The sequence below is a fragment of the Trichomycterus rosablanca genome, chromosome 20 (genome assembly GCF_030014385.1).
Source record: "Trichomycterus rosablanca isolate fTriRos1 chromosome 20, fTriRos1.hap1, whole genome shotgun sequence".
NCBI classification, from domain to species: Eukaryota; Metazoa; Chordata; class Actinopteri; order Siluriformes; family Trichomycteridae; genus Trichomycterus; species Trichomycterus rosablanca.
In genome coordinates this window covers 765,001-776,230 of record NC_086007.1, presented here as the reverse complement: position 1 = coordinate 776,230, position 11,230 = coordinate 765,001, and the positions used below count along the sequence as shown (strand labels likewise).

The 11,230-nt window shown below is 42.3% G+C and overlaps 1 protein-coding gene across 2 annotated transcripts in view; it reads right to left on the bottom strand.

The window, feature by feature from the left end:
* Positions 1-3,260: 3,260 nt before the first annotated feature.
* The window catches only part of ppp2r3a (protein phosphatase 2, regulatory subunit B'', alpha), a 67,582-nt gene continuing 59,612 nt past the window's right edge, over positions 3,261-11,230 (bottom strand). The window contains exons 9-14 of one of the 2 annotated variants that reach the window (XM_063016214.1): positions 9,566-9,614; positions 9,172-9,261; positions 7,760-7,935; positions 7,462-7,580; positions 7,209-7,315; positions 3,261-6,127 (exon numbers count right to left, since the gene is read on the bottom strand). In XM_063016214.1, the coding sequence (XP_062872284.1) occupies positions 6,031-6,127; positions 7,209-7,315; positions 7,462-7,580; positions 7,760-7,935; positions 9,172-9,261; positions 9,566-9,614 (638 nt within the window). In that variant the 3' untranslated portion in view covers positions 3,261-6,030. The remainder of the gene's footprint in view (positions 6,128-7,208; positions 7,316-7,461; positions 7,581-7,759; positions 7,936-9,171; positions 9,262-9,565; positions 9,615-11,230) is intronic. The other variant, XM_063016215.1, reaches the window with a different exon arrangement.

Sequence of the window (11,230 nt, the reverse complement as noted above, 5' to 3'; positions counted from 1 at the left end):
AGACACACTTATACACACACACATTTAGACATACACTTATACACACACACACACATTTAGACACACTTATACACACACACACATTTAGACACACTTATACACACACACATTTAGACACACTTATACACACACACATTTAGACATACACTTATACACACACACACACATTTAGACACACACTTATACACACACACACATTTAGACACACTTACACACACACACATTTAGACATACACTTATACACACACACACACACACACATTTAGACATACACTTATACACACACACACACTTATACACACACACACATTTAGACACACTTACACACACACTTACACACACACTTATACACACATTTAGACACACTTACACACATTTAGACACACTTACACACACACACACATTTAGACACACTAATACACACACACACATTTAGACACACTCACACACACACACATTTAGACACACTAATACACACACACATTTAGACACACTTACACACACACACACACACATTTAGACACACTAATACACACACACACACATTTAGACACACTTACACACACACACACACACACACATTTAGACACACTAATACACACACACACATTTAGACACACTTACACACACACACACACATTTAGACACACTAATACACACACACATTTAGACACACTTACACACACACACACATTTAGACACACTTACACACACACACATTTAGACATACACTTATACACACACACACATTTAGACACACACACACACACATTTAGACATACACTTATACACACACACACATTTAGACACACTTACACACACACACACACACACACATTTAGACATACACTTATACACACACACACATTTAGACACTTACACACACACACATTTAGACACACTTACACACATTTAGACACACTTACACACACACACACATTTAGACACACTTATACACACACACACACACACATTTAGACACTTATACACACACACACATTTAGACATACACTTATACACACACACATTTAGACACACACACACACACACACACACACATTTAGACACACTTATACACACACACATTTAGACACACTTATACACACACACACATTTAGACATACACTTATACACACACACACATTTAGACACACACACATTTAGACACACTTATACACACACACACATTTAGACACACACACATTTAGACACACTTATACACACACACACATTTAGACATACACTTATACACACACACACACACACAGACACACTTATACACACACACATTTAGACACACTTATACACACACACACATTTAGACATACACTTATACACACACACACATTTAGACACACACATTTAGACACACTTATACACACACACACATTTAGACACACTTATACACACACACACATTTAGACACACACACACACACACATTTAGACACACTTATACACACACACACACACATTTAGACACTTATACACACACACACATTTAGACATACACTTATACACACACACACACATTTAGACACACACACACACACACATTTAGACACACTTATACACACACACATTTAGACACACTTATACACACATTTAGACATACACTTATACACACACACACACATTTAGACACACACTTATACACACACACACATTTAGACACACTTATACACACACACACATTTAGACACACACACACACACATTTAGACACACTTATACACACACACATTTAGACACACTTATACACACACACACATTTAGACACACTTATACACACACACACATTTAGACACACTTATACACACACACACATTTAGACACACTTATACACACACACACATTTAGACATACACTTATACACACACACACACATTTAGACACACTTATACACACACATTTAGACACACTTATACACACACACACATTTAGACATACACTTATACACACACACACATTTAGACACACTTATACACACACACATTTAGACATACACTTATACACACACACACATTTAGACACACTTATACACACACACACACACATTTAGACACACTTATACACACACACATTTAGACACACTTATACACACACACATTTAGACATACACTTATACACACACACACACATTTAGACACACTTATACACACACACACATTTAGACACACTTATACACACACACATTTAGACACACTTATACACACACACATTTAGACATACACTTATACACACACACACACATTTAGACACACTTACACACACACACATTTAGACATACACTTATACACACACACACATTTAGACACACACTTATACACACACACATTTAGACACACTTACACACACACACATTTAGACATACACTTATACACACACACACACACACATTTAGACATACACTTATACACACACACACACTTATACACACACACACATTTAGACACACTTACACACACACACATTTAGACATACACTTATACACACACACACATTTAGACACACTTATACACACATTTAGACACACACTTATACACACACACACACACACACACATTTACACACACACACATTTAGACATACACTTATACACACACACACACACATTTACACATTCACTCGCTTGCTGACCCACACACACATGGACACACACACACACAAGGGCCCAACTGTGGTAACCTGGCAGTGGTGGTGCTTGAACCAGCGACCGTTTGATTACTAGTCCAGTACCTTAACCAGTAGGCTACATCTGCCCAAACACACCAAACCCCTCTCAGACGGAGAACCGATGCAAGGTTTGATTCCAGGTCTCCACAATCCTGAAGCTGTGCAGCACCCACACTACCAGCTGTTGCCGTATACACTACTGAATCATTAGGGCAGCTGTAGCCTAGTGGATAAAGGACTAATAATCGAAAGGTCAATGGTTCAATCCCCACATGCCAGGTTGTCACTGTTGGACCCTTAATCTTCACTTGCTTAGAATGTTTACTGTCACAGTACTGTATAAAATCTCTTAATTAAAGCGACTAAATGACAAAAATGTAAAAAATTTAAAACGGTTTGATGAGCACAAGAATGAAGTCGAGCTCGAGATGTTCCAGAGTGCAGACTGAGAAGTAGATCTCACTTTGCTCCCCCAATTTTCTCCCCTAATCTAGTCGTATCCGCTGACTGAGGAGCTTCACAGCTGACCCACGCCCCCTCTGACACGTGAGCAGTACCAACCGCTTCTTTTCACCTGCACGAGGCGAGTTCATATGTGGATCAGCTTTGTGCATGGAGAGCCACACCCTGATCAGCAGATCTCACTTTTATTTCTTCATTTTTATTTCTTCTTGGAGAACGTTTCAACATCCAACCACAAACCGTTCAGGCTTCGTTACAGAAAAAACAGAGAGAAGTGGACGGAGGCGTAACAACACAGCAAGGGAATGTCAGTATAAATAAAATAAACAGCTTTTTTAAATCATTTTTATTGATTTATTTATTTTCAAAAGAAAAAAAAAAAAGACAAAATGAGAGAAAGAAAAAGAATCATGCGATCACATGAGGAACCTCGTGGTAAAAACCTCAACAAGTCCAAAAGCAAGACAACAAATTACACGTGGAACTTTTTATATATCTGCATCATTAGCATAAAGCTACATGATTAAAAAAAACTTTCAAATAAAAGTGCACACGAACAGTCGGACGCCGAACAGTCGGAGATCAGCGGGAGATCAGCGGGAGATCAGCGGGAGATCAGCGGGAGATCAGCGGGAGATCAGCGGCGCTACGTTTGCATAGATCAGTGACGGATGAACCGTTTCATCTTAAATAAACTCCTAAAGCTACAGCAGGTTCGTTATTGCTCCGCCCCGCTCCGCCCCGCCCCGGTGTCGCTCCGGCGTCGTGCGGCTGAACATGTGTCGCTATGGTAACACTACAGCCGTCCGTCACGGCTTAAACTCCGCCCGCCACGCAGTGGCCGCGCCCGACACCGTCAATCAAATCAAATAAAAATCAAATAAAACACAGAGGCATGTACAGCGCTAACTACACACACACACACACACGTATATAAATATTTATATTATACTATATATTTTACAGTAATTACATTAAAACAGTGTACAGTTACACCGTGTGCTCGATAGCGCTGATGCTAATCCAACACACACACACACACACACACACACACACTCTTTAACAGACAGCGAGAGAGAGTGTAGGTGGACGAGGAACAGAGATAACCAGAAGTAGCACAGCGCTTATAAACACGCCATCATTTACACACACCTGCTAACTGTTAGCTCATGTTGCTAACTTCAGTCACCTGGCTAATCAACAATTAGGGGCTAAAAGTTTGTTTTATTTTATTTATTTAGCAGCAGAGAAACGTTCGCTGCATTTTCAAAGTGAGCAGAGAGAAATAAATACTGTTAGCCTGGTGTGCTAGAAATGCTATGCTAAATGTACACAGAATGATTTTGGGCGGATATACTGTTATGCTAAATGTACGCGGTGCTACTTTGAACGTTCAAAGCTTCTTATGCTTAAAATGTTGGAGGTATAACAGAATATTAGATTATAAACGTACACTTGTTTATCAGACTGTAACGGTACGCTAATGTAATGTAACGCTGACATTTGTAATGTTACGCTAACGTGATGTAGCGCTGACATTATGCTAACAATCTAATGCTGACTAATGTAACGTTATGCTAATTGAATTCAATACTGACAAATGTAATGTTATGCTAATTTAATGTGACGCTAATTAACTAAAATGCTGACGTAGGAAACATTATGCTAACATAATGTTATCATTATGTATGTAACGTTATGCTAATGTACTGTAATGATGACATATGTAACGTTTCGCTAATGTGATGTAATGCTAATGTATGTAACATTTGGCTAATGTTTTTTAATGCTGATGCATGTAACGTTGCGCTAATGTTATTTAGCGCTGATGTATGTAACGTTACACTAATGTTATGCTGACGTTAATGCTAACCTAACAGGTTGCGTCGGACGTACATACTGAAACATTTCGATTTAAGTATAAATGTTTTTTTGTGGTGTTTTATTGAGGGTTTAAACCAAAATGTTTCGTTAAATAAAAATCTGAAGAGTGATGCCACCACCATCACGTTTCTTATGACTGTTTTAACATGCAATACATCAAGCAGCCACTAGGAGCCACTACATTATTATTATTATTACTCTTTCATCGTATCGAACACACCGGACGTTTGCTTCACCGCTTTCACACCGTCGCTTGTCACTTGCGTTTCGCCGTCGTATTAAATAAACTAGCAGCTAATTAGCGTTAGCCGCCCACCAAATCCGTTACGTTCTTTCCCTGGAATCCCGTCGCTTCTGCTTCACCCCGTACAGAAAACTCGGAACCAAGAGTCCAGTGTGAACGATAACGTTAGCCCTTAGCGCATCTGCTAACTCTGGCCAATTGTGTCTGCCAATCATGCCCACTGGGGGGCACCCAGGTGACTTTTGACTACATTTAATTTAGTAGATTTTGGGCATGAACATTTTTATCACTCAGTGTCGCCCCCTACAGGCACAACAGAGAAACTAAGGGAGGCTAAACTCTCTAGACCTCTAATCAGAAAACTCCTCGACTCGTCGGCTCGATTAACAGAAATAACTATTAACCTGTCAGGCCGACCCCACAGTCACCTTCTACTGTAACCAGTGTGTTTATGTGCATCATTTCACTCACGCTGAAGCGCTTTATAACGAAGCGTCCGGATACTTTCGCCTCGTCTCTGTAAAAGTCTTTTCTGTTCCAGCCGGAGGTGAAGAGAGGACGAATCGGATCCTGACGTTCGCGGTTATGGTTAAGACATATTGCACATGAAGCCTTGATGGTAGCGTACGAACACACACACACACACACACACACACACACACACAGAGTGTTTTTGCACTGTAGAAAAGTGAGATTGTTTTTAGTTTGAAGCGCCGGGATCACCGGGATCGTTGGGATCGTTGGGATCACTGGGATCACTGGACGATCACGCCGACAGATCTGAGATCACCAGACTGTTCATTTTATTTCCCATTTCAGATGGCAGGGAGAGTTCATCACACTCGTAATCATCCTCGAAGGACCTGCAACACACACACACACACACACACACACACACACACACGTTAGTCTTTTGTTTGTTCTTTCGTATTTCTGCATAAAACTCAAACATTACAAACACTAAATGTTTATTGACATGACAGGCCAGTGATAGCTCAGTGGTTAAGGTACTGGACTAGTAAACAGAAGGTTGCCGGTTCAAGCCCCGCCACCACCAAGTTGCCACTGTTGGGTCCCTGAGCAAGGCCCTTAACCCTCAACGTGCTCATTGTGTTCTGCTCACTGTGTAAGTCGCTTTGGATAAAAGCGTCTGCTAAATGCTGAAAATGTAAATGTAAATGACTGAGCCGTTCGGTTGTGTCTGAATGGTTGTTGTTTAGGTGCTAAAAACCTGTTAACTAACAAGCTAACTGACCAAAATAACAAAAAAAAGAAAGAAGAAAAAGACAAAAAGAAAAATTTAAAAGACAAAATAGGGGAAAAAAGAATAAACAAAACAAATAAAAGAAAAATGAAAAAGAAAACAAACATCAAAATGAAAGAAAAAAAAAAAAAAAAGAAGTTAAAAAAGAAAGAAACAAGAAAAAAGAAAAAAGAAAAAAAAGAAAGACAAAAGAAAATGGAAAAAGAAAAACATCCAAATGAAAGTAAAAACAAAAACAAAAATTTTTTTAAAGGAAAAACGAAAAAAAAGACAAAAGAAAATGGAAAATGGAAAAAGAAAACAAACATTGACATGAAAAAAAAAAATTAAGAAAAAAGAAAAAGAATGAAAAACACCAGACTTCTGCCCTTAGCGCCTCTCCAAACACAGCAAATGTTTTTTTCTGCTGCCCAAAACTGGGTGTAAATGATCTGAAGTCGTGTTACTGGGACCGGTGGCCACCGAGTAAAAGGAATTTGTGACTGCAGGTTGATTTCTGACCACCTTGCAGCTGCCTTGGTCAATTAAGTGTTAATTTCCCACGTTAATGCCGACTTTTTAGTCCCATCTTTTCCCACCCAGCAGACTAGTGCCTGATATTGTTTGCACTGCTGATCGTGCCCACTAGGGGGCGCCCAGCCGAGCTGAGGTAAATGTACTGAACGGTGAGGTGTGTTTACCCCTCCTGTAGATGTTCACTGGCCGTCTCCTCCGCTACCAGAATCTCGTATTCTTCTGCTGCGTATTTATCCCAGTCTGAGGGTTCAGGACCTTCACCGTCCACGTCCTGCACACACACACACACACACACGCACACACACACACACACGCACACACACACACAGTATAGTCATTACTACGCTTAACACTGATGCTCCTGATCAGGTCGTGTGTGTGTGTGTGTGTGTGTGTGTGTGTGTGTGGATGTTTTACCTTCTGGACGGAGAAGGGGTCTCTCTGCTCGTGGTCCAGGTATTTATCCAGGTTGAAGAACGTGTCGAAGAAGATGTGCGCCATTCTGCAGCGCTTCAGATCCCGCAGAGTGATTTTACCTGCACACACACACACACACACACACACACACACACACACACACACAGTTGGTACCATTTTAGTTTCTGCTATAACGTATTTAGGAAGTTTGGTTGGCGCAGCAGTCTATCACACTAGTCCCTCACCTACAGACTCAACCCAATCCCTACCAGACCCCTCACACCCACCCCTGACCTACCTTGGCTTTCTGGTTTGACGAGGTCGAGCATTTGGCAAAGCAGGTCCTGGAATGGTAGAGGTTCAATTCCCATCCCCTCCATCCTTTCACACTGCTCCTCATAGAAATACTCCAGCTCGTACATGGAGAGTACACCGTCTCCATCCAGGTCCATAGAGCGGAACCAGTACTCCACACTGTACACACACACACACACACACACACACACACACACACACACACCATCGTTACTTCAGTGATTAAACTACCAGAGTTCTGACACTGATTTACCACCAGATGCCGCCAAATGTGGCTCCAGCGGAATCTGCTGATACGTCAGACCGGTTTAAAAAAAGTAAACAAGGAGCCACTGTACTGCCCCGAACCAAGAAACCCTAAACCCCCCCAATCCTTACATAACCCCCAAACCCACCCCGATCCAACTAAACCCCCAAACCCACCCCGATCCAACTAAACCCCCAAACCCACCCCGATCCAACTAAACCCCCAAACCCACCCCGATCCAACTTAACCTCCAAACCCACCCCGATCCAACATAACCCCCAAACCCACCCCGATCCAACTAAACCCCCAAACCCACCCCGATCCAACATAACCCCCAAACCCACCCCGATCCAACTAAACCCCCAAACCCACCCCGATCCAACTAAACCCCCAAACCCACCCCGATCCAACTAAACCCTCAAACCCACCCCGATCCAACTTAACCTCCAAACCCACCCCGATCCAACTAAACCCCCAAACCCACCCCAATCCAACTAAACCCCCCCAATCCTTACATAACCCCAAACCCACCACAATCCAACTAAACCCCCCAATCCTTACATAACCCCCAAACCCACCCCGATCCAACTAAACCCCCAAACCCACCCCGATCCAACTAAACCCCCAAACCCACCCCGATCCAACTAAACCCCCCCAATCCTTACATAACCCCAAACCCACCCCGATCCAACTAAACCCCCCCAATCCTTACATAACCCCAAACCCACCACAATCCAACTAAACCCCCAAACCCACCACAATCCAACTAAACCCCCAAACCCACCACAATCCAACTAAACCCCCCCAATCCTTACATAACCCCAAACCCACCCCAATCCAACTAAACCCCCAAACCCACCCCAATCCAACTAAACCCTCAAACCCACCTCAATCCAACTAAACAGTCAAACCCACCCCAGTACAACCACACCCCCAAACCCACCTCAATCCAACTAAACAGTCAAACCCACCCCAGTACAACCACACCCCCAAACTCACCTTAATCCAACTAAACAGTCAAACCCCCCTAATACAACCAAACCCCCAAACCCACCCCAATCCAACTAAACCCCCAAACCCACCCAAATCCCTACCAAACCCTCAGACTCTTTAGACTCTTTAATTAAATGATGGGGTGCCGTTATTACCTTGTCGGGTTCTTTTTGTCCTCTTCTGAGATGAGGAACCAAACAAACTCGGCGTAACTCATCCGTCCTTCTCTCTGCACTGAGTTTCCCCTGAAACAAACACAGCAGAGAGTGTAAACAAAATAACTTACAGTCAGCTCCAGAATTATTAGCACCTCTGGTAAAAATGGTAAAAAAGTCGACACACTCAACACTGGTTATTTTTTACACCATAAAAATTGTGTAATTGAGAATTTTTTATATTTATTGTACATGTATGTGCCATAACTTTGACCCCCCCCCCTCCCCAGAGAGTTAAATTCACTAAATAAACAGTAACTGATGAAAATGTGCAGTTTGTTTTCTGATCTGTTCATCTGTTTTGTGTGTGGAATTGTATGAAAGCCGTTCTCACCGAGTCACCGCTCCTGAGAAAAGCCTCTCGATGATCCTGCTGGATGAAGCTGTAACAACAAAAATCATGTTTATTTAAAGAGCACAGAAACATTCAGATCTTAAAGTATAAAACAAAACAGTGAGAAAACTAATGAAAAGTAAATCCAGGTTAATAAAGTGCAGGCGTGATTTATACTTCTACACCTCACTGAAGCCGAACTGCTAGTGTTTACTTTCTAAGGTGTGTGTGTGTAAAAAATATGTGTGTATGTACAAGTGTGCATAATTGTGTACATGTGTAGGTGCGTTTATGCATGTGTATGTATGTTTGTATATATGAATACGTGTACATGTTTAAGACTGTGTGCGTAGTGTTTATATATACAGTATATATACAGTGTATCACAAAAGTGAGTACACCCCTCACATTTTTGCAAATATTTGATTATATCTTTTCATGGGACAACACTATAGACATGAAACTTGGATATAACTTAGAGTAGTCAGTGTACAGCTTGTATAGCAGTGTAGATTTACTGTCTTCTGAAAATAACTCAACACAAAGCCATTAATGTCTAAATAGCTGGCAACATAAGTGAGTACACCCCACAGTGAACATGTCCAAATTGTGCCCAAATGTGTCGTTGTCCCTCCCTGGTGTCATGTGTCAAGGTCCCAGGTGTAAATGGGGAGCAGGGCTGTTAAATTTGGTGTTTTGGGTACAATTCTCTCATACTGGCCACTGGATATTCAACATGGCACCTCATGGCAAAGAACTCTCTGAGAATGTGAGAAATAGAATTGTTGCTCTCCACAAAGATGGCCTGGGCTATAAGAAGATTGCTAACACCCTGAAACTGAGCTACAGCATGGTGGCCAAGGTCATACAGCGGTTTTCCAGGACAGGTTCCACTCGGAACAGGCTTCGCCAGGGTCGACCAAAGAAGTTGAGTCCACATGTTCGGCGTCATATCCAGAGGTTGGCTTTAAAAAATAGACACATGAGTGCTGCCAGCATTGCTGCAGAGGTTGAAGACGTGGGAGGTCAGCCTGTCAGTGCTCAGACCATACGCCGCACACTGCATCAACTCGGTCTGCATGGTCGTCATCCCAGAAGGAAGCTGACGCACAAGAAAGCCAGCAAACAGTTTGCTGAAGACAAGCAGTCCAAGAACATGGATTACTGGAATGCCCTGTGGTCTGACGAGACCAAGATAAACTTGTTTGGCTCAGATGGTGTCCAGCATGTGTGGCGGCGCCCTGGTGAGAAGTACCAAGACAACTGTATCTTGCCTACAGTCAAGCATGGTGGTGGTAGCATCATGGTCTTGGGCTGCATGAGTGTTGCTGGCACTGGGGAGCTGCAGTTCATTGAGGGAAACATGAATTCCAACATGTACTGTGACATTCTGAAACAGAGCATGATCCCCTACCTTCGAAAACTGGGCCTCATGGCAGTTTTCCAACAGGATAACGACCCCAAACACAACCTCCAAGATGACAACTGCCTTGCTGAGGAAGCTGAAGGTAAAGGTGATGGACTAAACCCAATTGAGCACCTGTGGCGCATCCTCAAGTGGAAGGTGGAGGAGTTTAAGGTGTCTAACATCCACCAGCTCCGTGATGTCATCATGGAGGAGTGGAAGAGGATTCCAGTAGCAACCTGTGCAGCTCTAGTGAATTC